Source organism: Monodelphis domestica, chromosome 4, assembly GCF_027887165.1.
Source record: "Monodelphis domestica isolate mMonDom1 chromosome 4, mMonDom1.pri, whole genome shotgun sequence".
NCBI classification, from domain to species: domain Eukaryota; kingdom Metazoa; phylum Chordata; class Mammalia; order Didelphimorphia; family Didelphidae; genus Monodelphis; species Monodelphis domestica.
Window position 1 is genome coordinate 367,046,279 of NC_077230.1, and position 21,310 is coordinate 367,067,588.

A 21,310-nucleotide genomic window follows, 5' to 3' on the forward strand; every position below is an offset into this window, starting at 1 on the left:
AGATAGAAAGGTATACCTAGGGCAGAGGTGTCAAACTCAGCTCGCAGTGGGGCTCAAACCAGATTAAAATGTAACTAGGAAATGTTTAACAAAAATAATATAATTCAATACAAATAATCTTAAACTGTGGTTTTCCTAAAGTCAATATGCAACTTCATATATTTGAGTTTACTGGTATAGCAGCTAGAGAGATTTCAAAGCCAGGAAGGCCTGGGATTGAGTCCTACCTCTAACATATATTGGCTATGGGACAAATAACAAATTGGCTCAGTGCTCTAAGCAACTCTAAAACCCACTGATCATATCTGGTCAGACTTACATTAACTGATGCAAAGGAAAGTGAGCAGAACCAGAAGAATGTTGTACACAGTAACAGCAATATTTTTTGATGAACAATTATGAATTAGGTATTCTCAGCAATAGAGAGATCCAAAACAATCCCAGAAACTCATGATGAAAAATGCCATCCACCTCCAGAGAAAGAATTGATGGGAGTCTAAATGCAGACTAAAACACAGTATCTTTTACTTCTTTTTTTGAGTTTGTTGAGATCTCTTCCACAAAATGACTAACATGGAAATAAGTTCCACATGATTGCACATGTAAAATCTATATCAGTTTGTCATCTCAGGGAAAGAAGGGAGAGTTTGTAACAAAATTAACAAAAATGTTAAAAGTGATTTTTACATGTAATTGGAGGAAAAATAAAATGTTTTTTAAAAATTAAAGAAAAAAGATTATTAGTTGCAGAGAAAGTGCTGTACTTGCAGAGGGCATTTCCCCACCTTGGCGACGGCATTATCTTTTTCCTGGTCAATGGGGACTAGATTTAAGGAAATTATGTGATGTCTCAGAGGGTCTATATTTCTCAGAGCATCACATTTTCAGAAAAATCCTTGAAAATTATTTTCTTACCTGCTTGATCTGCATGTAACCAGAAGATACAGGGGTTAGAGAACTTCAAGGGGCCTCCTAGGGGGCCCCCACCTTCTTCTGCATGTTGACGACTGAGCAGTTCACTATGTGAGATTCCTGTTTCTTCAAATACTTGCAAACTCCTAAAACATTTAAAAAATAATAAGAATCCCTGAAAGGCCAATAGGAAACAGATGTTTAGTCTGTTAACAGGCTCAGCCAGGAGGAAAGCTGTTACCAAACTGGCCAACTCATTCTCACATAGCTATAATTAAATAAATGACTTGTTGGTTGGAAAGTTCAAAGCTACTCTAAATCTGCCTATCAGAAAAAGCCTAAAAAAGCAGAAAAAGGGTCAGAGATATGACTAACCTTTTCAATCTAGTATTCCTTTTCTGAGTCAGTTAAACAATTCCAAGACCAAATTGTGTCTGTCTCTTCTCCCTCTCTCCTACTTCACCCAGTGATCTCATCACTCCCATGAATTTAATTACCATCTCTATGAGAATAATTCTCAAATCTACCTATCCCATCTTAAATGCTCTGTTGACCTCCAATCTTATATCTCCAACTGCCTTTCAGACATCTTGAAATGGATGTCCAGTACACATCTGAAATTCATTATGTCTAAAATGGAACTCATTATCTAAATGAGTTCCCCTAAAACCTTCCCCCACCACCCAACTACCTTCCTTATTACTGTAGAGGGCAACACTATCCTCCCAGTTTCTCAAGCTTCCAATCTTGGAGTCATCCTGGATTCCTCACTATCTTTCACTCCCCTTATATCTAAGCTATTGCCAAGGTTTGTAGTTTTCACTTTTGTAGCAACTCTCAAATCCACTCCCCTCCTCCTCTGACACTGCCATCACTCCAGGGCAGGTCCTCATCACCTAAAGCCTAGACTACTGTAACAGCCTGCTGGTAGGTGTGCCAGACTAAAGTCTTTCCTCACTCCAATCCATCCTTCACTGAGCCACTAAACTGATTTTCCTAAAGAACAGGACCAATTCATGTCACCCCCCTACTCAATCAACTCCAGAGGATTCCTACTGCCTGCTCTGTCTAGTATTCAAAGGCTTTCACAACCCTGCCTTTATCATCCCCCCCACTCATCATCATCATCATCATCATCATCATCATCATCATCTTCTTCTTCTTCTTCTTCTTCTTCTTCTTCTTCTTCTTATTCCTTTTTAAAATAAAATATAGAACTCTTGCCTTCTGTCTTAGTATCAACTCTAAGACAGAAGAGAAGCAGGGTTAGGCAATCTAGGTTAAGTGACTTGTCCAGAGACACACTGCAGATAAATGTTTGAGGCCAAATCTGAATCCAGACCTGGCACTGTCCACTATGCCACCTAGATGCCCCAACACTCTGTGTTCTAAGGCTTTACCACACTCTCATGTGGTTCCTTCTTCAACCCCTTTTCAATTTATTTTTAGTGTTGTCTTCCTGAATTAGAATGCAAACTCCTTAAGAGAAGGACAAGATAGTTTAGTATTTTTAACCTCAGAGTTTAACACAATGCCCAATTAAGGATTTAATGAATGCTGACTGACTTCACTGATTGTATACTTTTGTATACACTATTCCTGATGCCTGGAATGGTCTCTGTTTGTTGACAGTTTGAAGGTTTACAAAGCTCTTCTTAACACGTGTCACTTTCTTCGAGCTAAGAATACGAGGTGCTTCCTTCAACATTTTCAATCTGACTGGTGTGTACTCTCATACCCTTTCATCATCTTAGACCAATTTAAGGCCTCCTGTAAATCCTGCAAAAGGGATCCATCCACTATGCTAAAGCTTTCTTCAAGCTCTTAATACTGTGGCAATATCAGCGCTGCACAGAGTCTAGTCATTGGCTACCTTTTACTCTTGTTAATGGAGGCAATATAGTACGTGGTGAAGGCACTGGATGCCAAGAGTCAAGATGACCTGGGTTCAAATTTCACCTTAGGTGCTTACTTACTAGAAGTGTGAGCCTGAGCAGTCACTTCCTGACTGGGTGACCCTAAGCAAATCACATAACCTATTTACCTCAATTCCTCATCCATAAAAATGACTCAGAGAAGGAAATAGTAAACCACTCCAGTATTTCTGCCAAGAAAACCCCAGATGGGATCACAAAGAGTGGGACACAACCAAAAACATTGAATAACAATTATTATTCTTTTTAGATGCAGAACCTAGATTTAGACAGCCAAGTGAGGTGGTCATTCTCATTCAGCTAAGAATCAGAAGCAAAATCAAAACCCAAGTGGTCTTTCTGACTACAAGTTCACTGCCCTCTACCCACCATGCCTTGCTGCCATCCCTTATCACTCAAACACAAATTCCTTTGCTAGGTCAGCAGGCTCTCCAGGATCTGTTTCCACCCATCCTTTTATCTTTCTGAGGATTACAGCATCTCACAGGGATCTCAGTCCCAACCCATTCCTGACAACTGGTTCCAGGCTCTGCTTGAAGTAAATGAGACCCCATTAAACCTGCTATGGCAGTCTTATTCCACATTCAGAGAACTTTCTTAGGAAATATTTCCTTAAATGAAGTTAAAATGTCTCTCTTTATTGCCTCCTTTACTCATCTACATTTTAGGCAAGCTGGATTACTAGTTGTACCATGATATTATCTTGTACTGTCCCATCTCTATACACTTATACAAGCTGTTCCCCATGCCAAAACAAACTAACTCTCCCTCATCACCCACTGAAATCTTTCTCTTTCTTTAAAGCTTAAGGGCTATCTCTTAACACATGTAACATTCCCTGATCTTCTCCAACGAAAAACCATTTCTCCCTACTTATTTTAACTTGCTTTGTCCTCTTTATCTATCACAGTTTACCTTATTATCATATTCATTTGTATACCTGACATTCTATCCTTCCATTAGATTTTAAATTTCTTAGAAGTGAAAAATGGGTCTTGTTCATATTTTAATCTCTAGTGTGCAACAACGTTTTACACATAACAGTCACTCAATATATTTTTGTTAAAATTACATTCTGGAAAGTTTCTCTACTCAGGTTTCTCTAGATTACCCTTTCCATAGCACAAAGGGATATTCATCTATCTACTACAATTAAACTTTTAAAAATATTTAAGTTGAATAAAGGATATTTCTGGATAAGAGAGTAGTACACACATATGCTGTTATAGTATCATATATTTGGGGAAGACAGAATCAGAAAATGATGTCCTAAATCCAGGATACTTGGTCATTCTGGTGACCACATTTTTTGAGCCAGTGTCTTGCATTTTCCATCTTTCCAAACGTTCTTATGCCCAATTACTTCAGGAAAGTCCTCCCTGCAACTTCCTCTCTTCAAGTACTGTATTCTTAGTCACCTCCAAAGCCCAAGTCCAAAGTTACCTTTTCCTAAAAGCCTCCCCTGAAGCTGTGTAATAGAAACAATCTTTTCTTCCACAGATCTTACCCAGCCCATATTATTGTAAGGATCATTCATATACTCTACGAGGGAGGACACTCTGGTTATCTACAAGTTGTATCTTTCCCAATACCTAAAAGCAATTAAGCCTATAACATGTGCTAATAACCATTTACTTAATTCAATTCCAGCAGTGAAAAGTGGTGGGTGGAACTTTAGTAAGAGAAAATCTAAAAATAAACACTTTGTATAGAAGACAACAATTACCTAGCAAAGACCCAAAACACTAACTGCTATTATTTTTTGCTCAAGATGGGAACAAAGTCTATCAGACATTTTCAAACAATTTGTATCTCAATTAAAAGTCAAAGTTTGGATCTTTGACATATTTATGATCTTTTAACTAGTAAATTCATTTCTAAAGAGTATAGTATAATGGCTGACAAGATCAGTAAGTGAAGTAATAATATAATAAATATAATAGAAATAAAAATAATAAATATAAAACAGGAACTCTTTCCCTTTCTTTGATCATGACAAATTGGTGTCACTTGTAACAGAACAATTCACCTGGCCAAGAACTAGATCCTCACATAATTCTTGTTCTTTAATTTCTATCTGGATAGCGCTCTTAATTCAGAGTGCCTAAGAAGTTGTGGTATTTGGCACCAGGCATGAGATCTTGCCTGTTCACACCAGTACTAAAAAGAGGACTCCCTCCAGATTCCAAATTCTGCTTTCTCACCACCACACTCTGCTGCCTCATCAGATCTTATCTCTCAGGGTGATTCTATAAGTATGGATACAGGAGCTGAGCAGGCAAAAGATATTAAAAAAAAAAAATTTACCTCCCACACACCCCCTCTGATGTGAAAGACGTCATGTGTGGAACTTGATATTGTAGAAACAATCAAGCAAAACAAATAAAGTCCTAGTGTAAATGGATTGGATGCCAGAAAGAAAAATACATGAATACTGTTATACAAGCAAAGATCAAATAGAAAATGAACCCAGATCACAGAGGCCCCAGGGAATTGTGCTATATAGCATACCAACAAAGTAGGGTGCAACTATTTATGGGGGAGTGGTATTGAGACAACAGCCTAAGGCTTCCCCAACAGGTCTATCAGGATCAACCAGTTAATCTTGAAGCAACTCTCTGAGTAGCTGCCATGCTACTCTTCCACTGGTCCATGGGGATTTCCAGATTAGGGGCAGTCCTTCCATTCAATCCCCCAAATGATTTGCATTGTCAGCATCTTCTACTTGTCTCATCTTCTCCCAAATGACTTGTGCTGTCAGAATCCACCAAACCTGTTTCAATCTCTTTTATTCCCCCTCTTCCCCACTTTCCACACCAGAATGTCTCTGGAAAAGGTTAGGAATGGCTTATAAGCCACAAATTTTAGGCATTTGAGATCAGCCAGTCTTGGTCAGGTCATCTCACCTAGCTATTTTACGTTTATCATGTGGGTGCAGTTTGGCTGCCATTTCTGGGTCCACCTGGCTTAGTCGGTAATGCAATTCATGGCCATCCATTTTTTCCAATTCCATTTTTCTGTCAATCACTTTCTCTTCCTTACATATTTCCTTTGAAGAATAAAGAGCTTCTCCCTGGGGTTACAAAAAAAGAAAAAAATTTTTAATGAAATTACCCTGCTTTCTGGTCAGAAAAATAATGGACCCTAGACCACCCCCACCATGCCAAGAGCTCTAATCTCAATATCACTGACTATAAACAGCAGAGTTGCTACTATATTAGAACATTTTAAAAAGCCTCACATAAAGGGCAGCTAAGTGCTTCAGTGGATAGTGTGCTAGGCCTGGAGTTAGGAGGTTCAAGTCTGGTCTCAAGACTTTTCCTAGCTATATGAACATGGGCAAGTCACTTTAATCCCATTTGCCTACCCCTTCTCTTGGAATTAATACTCAGTACTGATTTTAAGACAAGATAAGGTTTTTTAAAAAGCCTTACATTCAGTAAGTCCCACACAAGAAAGATAAGGTTAAGACAATTTTAAGACAATGTAGTCTTAAGAGCTTAAGAGGTCTGAGGTAAGCTGCCAAATAATGATTAAGACTTTTAGATATGGTAATATCTCTATTCCTTTGCTTAAAAAAAAAAAGTTTGAAGCCTCCCTAAATGTGTACAATATAATTAATTTCCAAACTCCTCAGCCTGGCATTCAATGCCCTCCAAGAATCTGAAATCATCCTACTTTTCCAGTCTCAACTTTTACTATTCCCCCTATAGTCAAATTGGCCTATGTGCTTCCTACTCACAAGCTCTGTTCTCTCCCAACTTCATGTTTGGCTTACAGCTCTATGTAATACCTAGTAAATCTTTTACCCTCTTCTACTGAAATTATCCAACTATTAAAAGCTAAACCCAAATGTTCCTTCTTTCAGAAAGCCTGTTTAAAGGCCTGCGACAACCTTGTCTCACTGACACCAAAAACAATACTTTTTGGACCTCTCTGAAGCACTCTTCATACATCATTCCATATAGGAGTGATTTATGGATCTGTCATATCTCCCAAGAGACTATAAAAGCCAAGAGGGAAATCTTATCAAAAGATACCAACCAGGGGGCAGCTGGGGGGCTCAGTAGATTGAGAGCCATGCCTAGAGACAGGAGGGTCCTAGGTTCAAATCTGGCCTCAGACCCTTCCTAGCTGTGTGACCCTGGGCAAGTCACTTAACCCCAATTGCCTAGCCCTTACTGCTCTTCTGCCTTGGAACCAATACATAGTATTGATTCCAAGATGGAAGGTAAGGGTTTAAAAAAAAAAAAGATACCAACCACTCCCCCAAAGCACTATGCTCTATATAACAGGTAATATTTATTTAAAGAAACACATTATAAAAATTATAGTAAACTTGTATGAAGATATTAACCCTAAGAAAGGCAGTTTGTCCCTCACATGTCCTGCCCTAAGCCCAGCCAGAAGAAACAAACTGTATACATGCAGATGACATTTTCATCAAGAATATTAAATGGGAAAATGATAGGGGCTGTCCATGTCAGAAAAAAACTTATAAGCATTTGCCTTCTGTAAAAAATAGACTCGAATACAGGACTACAATCCCCACAAGCCTTTGCTCCACTTCCCCAAAATGCTTTGTAATCTCATGGGAATTCTGAGGTGGGCTGAGATCGAGGAAGGATTTAAGCTGGTGGCAAAGGTTTTTGGGCCTCCTTTTGGACTTCCGTTTTGGAGCAGAGGCGTCTCTTCCATGATATGAGGTTATTTTGTCTAGGCCTCTGGCCTAGGCACATGTTTCTTACTTGTATATTCTTTAATCCTTAATACTTAATAAACCTCTAAAAAATATAATACTCCTTTGCAGAGAGAAACTAATTTCTACCTGCCTCAGTCTCCCCATATTCCTAAATTTTAATCTTTACAGTTTGGTGACCTAATGGGAAAAAAAACTCTCAATCTTCTGATTTCTTTTCTGATCTTTAGTTAATCTTTAATAGCTAGTACCTAGAAATTTTTTTTTTTGAGCCACATCTCTGGTCAAGGTTTTTTTTTTACCCTCACAAAGCTGCAGTCCCCGATCCAGACCTGTTGCGTTTGCCGCCTACCTGGCCCCTGGCTGCTAAGTTCTGCCTGCCCGCTTCTCCTGCTTCTGCTCCTGGCCTCTCACCTGGTGCCCAAGCTCCCGGCCTTGTTTGTCTGAATCCGGCTCCCGGCCCTGCCCATCCCGAAGTCTTTCTCTCCCTCACCTGGCCCACCTGATTCAACCAAGATTGCAATCACCTAGTGACCTGCCTGCCCAACAAACCCAGTTCCTTGGAGCCCCCAGGACTCATTTCTATCAGCTGGTAACAAAACGAGGTATTGGCTCCACATGGGCGGCCTGGGCTCCACGTGGACTGGGGCAGGAGGAGGGATCAGAGCAGGGGAGAGAGAAAAGGGAGAGGAGAAGAAACAGATTTTTTCAAACAGAAACTTAATAGCAATGGGCTGTTTAAAAGGATACCTTTTGACTCTTCTGGTAATTTCATTGATTTTACCTGCCTGTCAGGGAGCAGATTCAGCCCAAAGATTCAACTTTAACTTTGAAGGGGCAAATGGGTGGCTCAACGAACTGGGAGCCAGACCTGAGGACATGTGGTCCTGGGTTAAAATCTGGCCTCAGATACTTCCCAGCTGTGGGGCCCTGAGCAGACCCCATAGACCTCATTGCTTAGCCCTTACCACTCTGCCTTCTGACAATAGACATTTAAATGGATAAGAACCCAAGGAACTTTGAAGAGACTAAAGGCTACATTCTAAGGCATTTCAGACTCCAATGGTTTATAAAAATCTCTGTATTCTATTGCATTTTTTGTTATGGTTTAACTTTGTGATTTTAAGTTCATATATTACTGGATTCAATATTATTCTGCTTGAACTGAAGGTTGATTGAATTTATTTTGAATGTACTTAGTTTTAAAAATTCTGTTGTTTTTCCCCCTATAACTATTGAACAAATATTATTGTGAATAAGCCCATATAGGAAAAAATAGCTTTTTTCTATTTTGCCGAGGATAGATGGACTTCAGACCTGATTATAATTGTATTAACAACCTTGGAAAATTTTAATGTGCTAAATACCTCAAATGATTTGATTTTAAGGGTTTTTTAAATATGATTTTTGGAATTTTTTTTTAACAATCTGGTTATTTTTGCCTGCCCCTACCACGAGGTAAGGCCCAGTCTAGTAGCTAAAGTGAAATACATTTTATAAACCCCAACCTTCCCACATGTGAATGGAAGTTGGGCAGTTAATCTCAGGGCATTTGTATCCCTATAAGCCTCCAAAAAAAAGGAGCACCCCTTTATTTATACTCTTCAGCTCACTACTTTACTTGCACCAGAATGACATCTAGATTTTTTGATTATGTTCTTAACCCAAGATGAGTTTTACTTTGTTTAAAAAAAAATGTTTAAATACCAAGGTTGAAAGATTGCTATGTTTGTAAAAATTGTGACAAATGTCCATCAATTAAAAATGTCATACAGCAACTTATGTGAAATATGAAAGTGTGTTTTGTTTGCTATTACAATTAATTGGGCTATTGAGAATTTTGGGGATTTTGGTAACTACATATTTGTACTACTGTATTTTTAAAAATGAAAAAATTGTTAACCTTGTTCAATTCATTTGCCTTCTACTCACAGTGATCATGGCCAGATATTAAGAGGAAATGGATCTCATTTTTGGTGAGAAAGCCTTGCATTTTATATTTTCTTAGCTGACACAGTGTCAATGATTATAAGCTATATTTTTGGACTTTTTAAAGCTCTTTTATTATTATATTTTTCAAATATAATAATATAAAAATATATTTTTTCAGTTTTTTTTATTATTTTTTCTCTCCTTTTTATATTTGAAGCACGTGTCACCAGCATTAAGATTTTCTTTAACTTTTTGACTTTTCAGTGCTACAAGTTTGAAATACATTTGCTAATGCATGCCCTAAAAAGCTTGTGACTATAAAAACGATGCCACTAATTATTTAAATAAATTATGGGACTTTGCTTAATGATTCTGTCTGATTCCAGGACAAGATATTCACACAAGAGCCATTGCACAGAGCCAAAGAAAGGCCAATCTAGGATGGATTGATGCACGTCTAGGCTAATACAAAGGTCTTGAACCTAGTGTGAAGACTCAAGGTTACTATGTTTATCATTGCTAGACATAGGCTTTCCTTGTGTCCACACTCACTCTGAAGATACTCACAGACGAGTATCCCCAAACTTGGCTCCTACTTGGCTTCTTCTATGATCTGGTCCCTTTCTTTTCTGCCTCTCATGGTGTGGTACCTTTCTGTAGTCCTGGCTATTGACTGGGTGGGTAAATGCATCATTGCTTAGATCATTTTGATTGGTACCTGATTCAAGTACCTGTTAAATTTTTCTTTTTTTCTTTTGATTTTTCTGATGTCTTTTAATATCTCTTGCCAATTGATTCATATACCTCATACCTCAGCCATGCTTCTCTAAGTGATCCTGTATTTGTCAATCACCTCTTAATAGGGGGAATGTAAAAAATATTATTTAAGTTTAAATTCCTTTTGAGAAGAATTTTAGGTAAAGAAGATGCTACCTCTCTGAATCCAGAACTGAACTGTTGGAGAAGCCATCATGAAGAAGCCTCCAGAACACAAGTTGCACAAAATTGAACTTTGGGTATGGTTGATTGAACATTTATCTGTATGTAAACTTTTATGCCAAAGGGGACTGCCCCCTAACTGGCTTTCTGTCAATGAGTCCAGTAATTATTGGTTTTGTTCTTTTTTTTTTCTTATCCTCAAATTATCGTAATCTTTAAATTGATTGTGTTTTTATGATCCTTTTGGGGAAGGACTTCTTCCCAGAGGATCAAACGGGGGTATTTAAAAAATAGACTCGAATACAGGACTACAATCCCCACAAGCCTTTGCTCCACTTCCCCAAAATGCTTTGTAATCTCACAGGAATTCTGAGGTGGGCTGAGATCGAGGAAGGATTTAAGCTGGTGGCAAAGGTTTTTGAGCCACCTTTTGGACTTCCGTTTTGGAGCAGAGGCGTCTCTTCCATGATGTGAGGTTATTTTGTCTAGGCCTCTGGCCTAGGCACATGTTTCTTACTTGTATATTCTTTAATCCTTAATAAACCTCTAAAAAAATATAATACTCCTTTGCAGAGAGAAACTAAATTTCTACCTGCCTCAGTCTCCCCATATTCCTAAATTTTAATCTTTACACTTCTATTGCTAAGAAAATTTATCATGGGAGAAAGAAGAAATTTTTCAGCTAACATACCTTGGTATTAATCAGAACTTTCCAGAGCAAGGATTCAATATAATAATTGGTACCTCCCACAATAATTGGGATCTTCTCTCGAGCAAATATATCTTCAATGTAAACATTAAGAAACATAGCACCAAATGGTACAATCAGAGAGTTTTTAGGTAGGAAGAATGTTTGGAAACCATCTAGTTGAACCCCTTCATTTTACACAAGAGGATACTGAGACCAAGAACCAAACAAAGTCAAACTTTAGGTCACACTAGTTAGTAGCAGAGCTTGACCCAGTTCTCTTCAGCTGGTATCTAAAGCTTTTTCATTAGACTATGGCATCTTGCATCAGAATGCTATTTCTTCTTATCTGAGAATGAAGATATCAGTGAGAAACTACAATTCTTTGGTTGGGAAGCTGGAGGGTAAAAGGTAAGGTATTCTTACAGAGACTTTTTTTCTACTAGAAGATCACAGGGCAAATTAACCAATCTAGAACAATGGTAGACATCTAAGAAAATGAGTCTGCACTTCATACAAATACTTTGTAAATATACTCCAGTTCCTGGCTATGTAGCCATGCTTTTGCTGCCTAAACATGTGTGGTTGGAGAGTTGGTTCTAGAAAATAGGACAAAAATAGATCTATTTCTTATAGAACAATATCCATCAGCTATTGCATCTAGAAGGGAATTTAAAAATCATTTAGTCTACTTCATTTTAAAGAGGAGAAAAAGCAAGGGGCCAGAGAGGAAACTTGTCCGAAGTCACACATGAAGTTAGTGTTCAGGGTTGAGGTCTTGGAACTACTATTTCTACAACTCTTCCAATATATTCCAGGATAGAATTATTGTGGAATCTAATATAGTCCTGTGATGTACAAATATAGATTCCTAAGCACTCTGTTACTTTTAAAATCCTTTATCCAAAGTCATGTGGTGGCAGGTGTGTTCTAATTCACAAAGCAAGAACTAGATCTACCTGGGACATTTTAATTCCTGTCTTCACTGTGCTGGTAGAACAGGTCATTTGCCCCATGGAGTGCCTTACACCCAAAGGCACTAGATAAAGAAGTCTTTCAACACTCAGATAAAGGATTATTTATAAACTTTTTCCCAGGAATCCCTGGATAGTAAAGCCTGAAGGGCAAGGGTAGAAATTCTTTTTTTTCCCTCCAGGAGGAACACAGAGGGAAATAAGCAATCTAAAACCACACTAAAGTTAAAAAAAAAAAGACTCCACCCAAATAAAAAGTTGTTTGTTTTAAGGTTCACCCATTGCTTTTTAAAATTCAATTCAGGGGGAAGCTAAAACTCAAGTCAACAAATAAATTTCTTAAAATACTATTTTTTAAATCCTTTGATTAAAAAAAGGGACAAAAAGGGCAGCTGGGCGGCTCAGTGAATTGAGAGTCAGGCCCAAATCAGGAGATGCAGGGTTCAAATCTCACCTCAGACACTCCCTAGCTGTGGGATCCTGAGCAAGTCATTTAACCCCTATTGCCTAGCCCTTACTGCTCTTCTACCCTGGAACCAATAGAGTACTGATTCTAAGGTGGAAGGTAAGGGTTTTTTGGTTTGTTTGTTTTTTTTAAAGGGAAAGGAGGGTAGGATGGGACAAAGAAAAGAATGCTCAATAGGTTGGTCAGTAACTAAATTATTCTTCCTACTGTGTTCGCTTAGGTTATGAACATATAAATAATATAACACTATCCCTTTGAATTATCTCCAGTTTTAAATAGATCTTTCTGTCCTAAAAATCTGCTTAATAATATCTTAGATTTGTAAAGCACTTTACAGTTAGTTAAAAAGTTAATATCTAGAGGGGCAGCTAGGTGGCTCAGTGGATTGAGAGTCAGGCCCAGAGACAGAAGGTCCTGTTCAAATCTGACCTCAGACACTTCCTAGCTGTGTGACCCTGACCCTGGGCAAGTCACTTAACCCCTACTGCCTAGCCCTTATCACTCTTCTGCCTTAGAACCAATACACAGTATTGAATCTAAGATGGAAGGTAAGGGCTGAAAAAATAAAATAAAAAGTTAACATCTAATCTGTGAAGCAACCAAAGATAAGTATCTTCATTCCAATGTTATGGCTTAAAGAGGATAGATTTCTAGGGGGAAAAGACCTTACAGATAATTCAATCCAATCCTCCCAGATGAGAAAAATGAGGACCAGTGACAGGAAATGACATCTATAAGATCACAGTGTGGCATTCAATAAAGGGTTTCTTAGTCTTTCTGCTCATTTGGATTGGTTTTCCCCTTTGTGCCACATTTGATACTTTGGGAGACAACCTTACTTCAGCAATAACTTTATTTCAGAAAAGTAAATTTGGAAAAACTATTTAATTCATTGTGTTATATCTGTTTCCCCCCAAACAATTCAAAAGTATATGTTATTTTATTTGGAGTTAAGGGTGGAGAAGAGTCATGGTGAGGATGGTACGAATTAAAAACAATTTGGTAAAAACAGCCTTCATGAATATACTATTTATTATTCACTATTCTTCAGCTGCTCTTCTCAAAGCTTTGGGGATCTGAATAGGATCTTGTAGGGTAATCCACCAAGAGTAAAACTGTTTTGCACATTGTTGTTGTTTGCATTAGAGAAATGTCAATTTTTACTACTACTTTAGTCACAAAAATTAGAACTGGAAGGGTTGTTAGAATCTTCTAGTCCAAGCCCTTAGGTCTTCTCAGTGCAGGGTAAAGCATGTTACAATCAAACATGGAGATATTTTTTCTGTCTCTGGTTATCGTTCCACCTCTCCCCCTCCCCCTGTCCTCCCAAACCAGCTGCCTGCTTTCTTAAAGGATATTAGGGCAGTTGCTTTGTTCCTGAAGTCCACCACAGTGTAATTCATCACAAGGGGATCCACAAAGCTGATCATATGGTGCTGGCAGAGTCTCTGTTCTTGGGGAGAAACCTTGTTGGTGATGATATTTAGACCCTCATATACCTACAGAATAGAAAATTAAAAGAAGAAAAGTGAACTGCTTCCTTCACACAATATAGATCAAATGTCCCCTCCTCCAAACATGAACACAGATGGGGTCTGTCTTGGGCACCAAAGACTTCAATGTAACCCTAAAACCAGGAATTCTTAACTTTTTTTTTATTATTACTGTCAAACATCCTTGTGGAAATCTGGTAAAGTATATGGACCCTTTCTCAAAAGATTTTCAAATACCTAAATTATAAGAAGAAACCAATTATACTAAAATACAGTTATCAAAATACTTAAAAAAAAACCACACAACTCTACAGACTTCCAGGTTAAGAACCCCTGCTCTAAATATATTAGAAGCAGATGGAATAGGGGCTTTTCTATCAAATAAGGGTTATTAGCTCCAATGATAAAAGCAGAATTAAGTATACAGTTTGAGTCTAAAAAAAGTTCTCAAAGACTGAGTGTCTATAAATACTCCATAATGGATTCTGTTTTGTTTATTCAGTTTGTCACAAGGCAATTTTAAGGTGAAATTCTGCATGATAATAGCTCTCTTCTGAAATGTGTTGACATTTCAACTGTTTGTGAATGCTACTTAGAATTTAGACAAGTCAGTTTTCAGATAGGTCTGCTCCTCTGCAAACATCTATTGCTCACTTTATCCACTTCACCACCTATATATTATCAAGTCTACTAAAATGATGTTAGGGTCCCAAATAATAATAGTTCTTAATTCTATAACCATTTAAAGTTTATTGCTCTCATCAAAATTACCAACAATCCCTCAATGACTCAGTCTGATGGCCTATATTCTCAAGACTCGACTTCTCTGAAGCCTTAAGGCAAAGAGGGAACAAGCATTTTATATACCTCCTACAACATGCCAGGGTCTGTGATAAGTGCTTACAAATATCTCATTTGATCCTCACAACTAGCAAAGTAGATGCTATTATTATTATTCCCATTTTACAGATGAAGAAATTGAGGCAAATAAAAATTAAGTGACTTACCTAAGGTCACATACAGTTAAATGTTTGGGGGGCTGAATTTAAACTCAGGTCTTCCTGACTACAGGTTCTATCTATTGTGCCATATAGCTGCATTAGACACTGTTGGACCAGTCTTTCCTACATTTTCACAACATTTCTCCTGGTTCTCCTCCTACACCTGTCTAACCACCTCTCAGTCTTCTATTCCAGATTTTCATTCATATTGCACCCTTTAACTATGGGTGCCCACCCTACTCCCTCCTCTCTTTTAGACCCTCTTTTCTGTCTCTTTCTTTTGGTGATTTCATCTGCTCTATGGGGATAAATAATCACTTTAAGTCAGATGATTCATGGGTGTATGTTCTCAGTTTTTCTCCTAAACTCGTCTTCTATTACCAGCTTCCTGTTAGGAGGAAGTCCTAAAAGTATCTTAGATACACATGTCTGACTCCAGGACTTCTCCTTCCTCCTAAACTCATCCCTCATCAAAACATACCTATTTCTTTTGAGGGTACCATCATCTTCCCAAGTACCTAAATTTGCAACCTTGGGATCATACTGCTCTGCACACTTTCCATCATCCCTCTTTCTATATACAACTGTTGTTTAATCTTGTTCATTTACCTCCATAATATCGTTGGCACCCATTTCTTCCTCTCCTTTCACTAGATTACTACTCTAGTTTGGGTCCTCAGGCTCTCACCTAAACTGCATCCACCTCCTTAGAGTCCCAGCTCTGAGTCTTTCCTCTCTCCAATTCTCTACAGAACTGCCAAAATAATTCTCCTAAAGCTGTCATTCTCCCCTTGAGAATTCTTAGTAGTTCCCTCTTGCCAACTCAACTTGACATTTAAAGCACATCACAAAATCTGCCTCCAGTCTACCTTTCCAGGCTTATTTCAAATTACTCCCAGTTATACTAGTCTACTTACTATTACAGTATTTCATAAACTCCACCTCTTTCCTGTATGTCCTTTTCATTGCTGTCCCCCCATGCCTAGAAAGAACATACTCCCCTCCTCAGCTCTGGCCTCTTAGAATTCCGAGCTTCTTTCCAGGCTCAACCCATGTGCCATCTCTTTGGGAAGCCCCTCCTGATCATCATAGTGCTCTGTGCTTTTCCCCAAATTATCCATTATATATTTTGATCTGTTTCTATGTCACATCACTCCCACCCCTACCAGCCCTTCCCAGAACCTTCACATAAAAGCTTTGAAGACAGGAGTTTTCAGTTTGTCCAACACTAGTGAACAATTAATGCTTCTTAGACTGGGGCACAAAGCACTTAACAACTACTCTGTCAGATAGGAAGTCTGAATATCATTATCTCCATTTTTAGAGCAAAGGAATAGGCTAAGTCACCTGCCCATTTTAATACATATTAGTTGTGCAGCCAAGCCCTGAAACCAATGCAGAAAGGACCATGATTTTGCTGAACTCTGCTTTGAAGGTCACTAAGCAAGTGGCTCACTACCCAAACAGGAACATCTTGTCTGCTGGGTCTTTATCTGTCATTCTGATAGTAAAAGTTGAGGCTCACCCTTTTCCAAACATAGGGTACCAGATAAAGACATGTCTAAAAATATTTGTTTGAAAAAGGATTAATCCTTCAAGATTGTATTTACCTTAGTAAATACAATTAACAAGGATTCCTTCAAATATTAAAAAGCTTTTCTAACTTTACATTTCCCCTTACTTATAAGTTATTTGGGGATAACTTATAAGTCAGCTAGATGGTTCAGTGGGTTGAGAGCCAGGTTTAGAGACGGAAGGTCCAGGGATCAGATCTGGCTTCAGACACTTCCTAGCCTGGGCAAATGACAATCCCCCATTGCCTAGCCATTACTTCTCTTCAGCCTTGGAACCCATACCTAGTATTGATTCTAAGAAGGTAGGGTTTGAAATAAGAAAGTTATCTAATCAAGTACTCAAAAAAAAGAAAAGATTAAAAATATCACTGAGATCACCCTGGTGACAGTGCATTAATCAATCTGTATAGAAAATCCAATCAATCATGGATTTAAAAACCTAAGTGCTAAGAGGTGAGGAAACAACAGGAATAATAACCCCTACTCACAAGGAACTTACTAATGGGAAACATCCTAATGGGGGAGATAGCAAGTACACATAAGTAAAAAGAGATTTAGATATAGAAAAAGAGATAAATACAAAAAAATAGAGTAGTTTGGAGAGAGGATATTGGCAGTTGGGTCAATCAAAAAAGGCTTCATTTAGAAGTAGAATTTTAACTTTATTATGAAGGAAGAAAATATCATCTGAGGTGAAGGCAAGGAGGGAGAGTATATTAAAGGCAAAGATAAGCAATTTAAAAATTAAAAAAAAAGAGAGAGACGGGAAATGAAAAGTTATGAGGAAAAAAGATGGGGCACCTAGAGAGCCAGGCCTAGAGATGGGAGACCCTGGGTCAAATTTGGCCTCAGACACTTCCAAGGGACTCTGGGCTAGTCACTTGATCCCCACAGTCCTTACTGCTCTTCTGCCTAAGGACCAATACACAAGTCTGATCCTAAAATGGAAAGTTAGATTGTGTTTTTTGTTTTTGTTTTTAAAGAGAAAAAGAAGGCCAATTGAGATGGATCACAAAGTGAAGAACAGGGAATAATCATGTTCATAAAAAGAGTCTGAAGGTTTGTACAAAAAGTTAGAGCCACTTTTTTTGTTCCTCCTTTATTTGGAAGGCAATAGGGGGCCTGAAGGTTTTGGAATAGAGTAATGACATGATCACAGCAAGAAACTGTTAAGATCACAGGGGCAAATAGAAACAATTAACTATTTTGGCAAAGTTGCAGGATACAAAACAAACCCAAATGAATCAACATTTCTATTTACCAACAACAAAAGCTGAAAAGCAAAAGAAATGGAAATTCCATTTAAGATCATTATAGATAATATAACAGGGAATATACCTACTAAAACAAACCCAGTAACTATAAAACACTTGAGACACAAAGTCAAACCTAAAGAATTAGAAAAAGACTAATTGTTCATGGATAGGCCAAACCAATATAATAAAAATCACAATCCTACCTAAATTAATTTACCCTTTCAATATAATACCAATCAAACAAACCAAAAATTATTTGCTAGAACTAGAAAAAAAATTATCTAGAAAAACAAAAGGTCAAGAATATCGAAGTAATTAACAGAAGAAAAAAAAAAGGAAAGGAACCCTAGCCAGTTTCAGGATGTCTATACTCTTAACAGCCTATACAAACCTCCCTGCCAGATACCCAAACCTGCCTATACTATAAAACAGTAATCACCAAAACAATCTGGTACTAGCTAAGAAACAGATCAATGGAATAGGTTAGAAAATCAAAACACAGTAGTTAATGGTCATAGTAACTCTAATATTCAATAAACCCAAAGATCCAAGCTACTGGGGGAAAAACTCACTATTTGACAAAAGCTCTGGGAAAACTGGCCTGGCCAACATCTCATACCATACACCAAGATAAAGTCAAAATGGATACTGTATCTAGAAATGAATGGAATACCATAAATAAATTTGAGGAACATGGAAACGTTTACCTATCAGACTTAAGGATAAGAGAAGAATTTATGACCAAATAAGTCATAGAACACATATTATAAAATGAAATAGATAATTTTAATTACATTAAGTTAAAAAGTGTCTGTACAAACAAAACCAATGCAACCTAATCTTGGTTGGGAAACAACTGGGGGAAAATTTTTTTTATGGCAAATGTCTGACAAAAGCCTCATTTCTCAGAGTCAAACTGATAAGAATACAAAGCCTTTCCCAATCAATAAACCATCAAAAATATGAACAAGCAGTTCTCAAGAGGAAGAAAAAAAAACCTATCCAGTCATATGAAAAAATGCTCCAAGTCACAGCTGACTAGAGAAAAATACAAATTAAAACAATTATGAGATACCAACTTATACTAATCAGACTGGCTAATATGACCAAAAAGGAAAATAGTAAATGCTGGAGGAGATGTGGGAAAACTGAAACACTAATGCATTTTTGGTAGAACCATTAACTCATTCAACCATTATGGAGAACAATATGGAAGCATACCCAAAGGACCTTTGGTCCAGCAATACCACCACTGGGTCTGTATCCTAAAGAGATTAGAGATAAGGGAAAGGGATCTATTTGCACAGAAAAACCTTGAAAGACTTATATGAAGTGATACAAAATGAAGTGAGCAGAACCAGAACATTAGTCATATAAGGTAACAGAAATACTATACAATGATCAACTTTAAGAAGACCTATACTATTATCTAAAAGCAAGTTTCCAAGATATTCACAGGGGACTCATGATGAATAATGTTATCCACAGCCAAAGAAGGAACTGTTGAAATCTAACTAGATCAAAGCACACCATATTTCACTTTGTGTGTGTGTGTGTGTTCTGTCAAGGCATGGGGAATACAGAAATAAGTGATATGAGTACTTAACTGTCTTGGGGAGGAGGAGAGGGAGAAAATAATCTGAATTGCAAAATGTCACAAAATAATTGTCAAAAGAGTACAGGGGCAGCCTATGGGTAAGGAATTGGACAGACATGTGAGGCAGAAGATTCCCAAAATCTTGGCAAGAAGTGACTGTCTGGAGAGAGATGTAAGGAAGTATTATTAAAATATTCAAAAAATGTTGGCAAGAAAAGAAAAGGGTGTGTGCTCTTGGCTACTATAAGTTTTCATCTAGAATTCAATAGTGATATTTCTGAAAACAATAGAAAAATAATGTAGTAAATGACTACTGAATTTAATTTTAGCAAAGAAAATTATCTCCAGCAGAAATAGTTAGAAAATGGGGAAATAAGAAATAGAGTAATTTTTAAAAACAGACCTTCAATAAGAAGGGTCACCTTCTAACTACAACTTATCTTGTGTCTGACAGTATTGATCACCGTATCTTAGCATTATCAAGCCAGTGCTTTTCTTTTAATATGTCTTCTTTAGTGGACCTTCTCTATAAATGTTCAAAAAATATTGTGGGTATGAACTGTATGGCTCTTTGAAACTTTCAAAGCAAAAAATGTTTCTAGTTTGAAAGACAAGGGCATTCCAGAGAGCTGAGAACTATTCCCAAATCTGTTACTTTTACTAGTCATATGACCTTGGGGATTTTGCTTTTCTAAGAGTCTGTTTTCTTTCTTTCTTTTTTTTTAAACCCTTATCTTCCATCTTAAGAGTCAATACTGTGTGTATTGGCTCCAAGGCATAAGAGTGGTAAGGGCTAGGCAATTGGGGTCAAGTGACTTGCCCAGGGTCACACAGCTAGGAAATGTCTGAGGCCAGATTTGAACCTAGGACCTCCCATCTCTAAGGCCTGACTCTCAATCTACTGAACATCCAGCTGCCCTCAGTCTCAGTTTTCTTATCTGTAACATGAAGGGCTTGGACTAATGTCCCACTCAGCTCTAGCATTTTCTAATTCTACCCCTAAGTCAACGAGAAAAGTAAATCCAATTAGTATCTTATCCTACTCTTCTTTTTGTCTTTCCCTTTCTTTCAACAATAATGACTCACAACAATTTTTATTTAACAAAAATCTCTCTCCCCCTCATATCTTCACCTCCACCAAAAAAGGGGAAAAAAGAACACCTTGCAACAAATAGCCATAATCTTAAACAAATCCCCATACTGGAAGCATCAAAAAAATCTTTTATCTCATTTTGCAGCCTGAATCCTTATCTTCTCTAGGAGGAAGTCCGAGGTATATTTCATCCACAATCCTTTAGAAAGGAGGAGAGGTGACAAACCCAAAGACCCCAGTTTTGGGGACAAAAATCCATTATTTGATAAAAACTGCTGGGAAAATTGGAAGACAGTGTGGGAGAGATTAGGTTTGGATCAACACCTCACAAACCCTACACCAAGATAAATTCAGAATGGGTGAATGACCTGAACATAAAGAAGGAAACTATAAGTAAATTAGGTGAACACAGAATAGTATACATGTCAGACCTTTGGGGAGGGAAAGATTTTAAAACCAAGCAAGACTTAGAAAGAGTCACAAAATGTAAAATAAATAATTTTGACTACATCAAATTAAAAAGTTTTTGTACAAACAAAACCAATGTAACTAAAATCAGAAGGGTAGCAACAAATTGGGAAACAATCTTCATAAAAACCTCTGACAAAGGTTTAATTACCCAGATTTACAAAGAGCTAAATCAATTGTACAAAAAAATCAAGCCATTCTCCAATTGATAAATGGGCAAGGGACATGAACAGGCAGTTCTCAGCCAAAGAAATCAAAACTATTAATAAGCACATGAAAAAGTG

The 21,310-nt window shown here is 37.5% G+C and overlaps 1 protein-coding gene across 5 annotated transcripts in view; it reads right to left on the reverse strand.

The window, feature by feature from the left end:
- The window catches only part of TRIT1 (tRNA isopentenyltransferase 1), a 92,070-nt gene that overhangs the window by 23,135 nt on the left and 47,625 nt on the right, over positions 1-21,310 (reverse strand). For 4 of the 5 annotated variants that reach the window (XR_008911487.1, XM_056795209.1, XM_056795212.1 and 1 more), the window contains 4 exons: positions 13,901-14,043; positions 11,108-11,204; positions 5,753-5,919; positions 916-1,058 (listed from right to left, as the gene is read on the reverse strand). Coding sequence is in view for 4 of the 5 variants with exons in the window: in XM_056795209.1 (XP_056651187.1) it covers positions 916-1,058; positions 5,753-5,919; positions 11,108-11,204; positions 13,901-14,043 (550 nt within the window). In the remaining variant the exon portion in view is untranslated. The remainder of the gene's footprint in view (positions 1-915; positions 1,059-5,752; positions 5,920-11,107; positions 11,205-13,900; positions 14,044-21,310) is intronic. The other variant, XM_007492841.3, reaches the window with a different exon arrangement.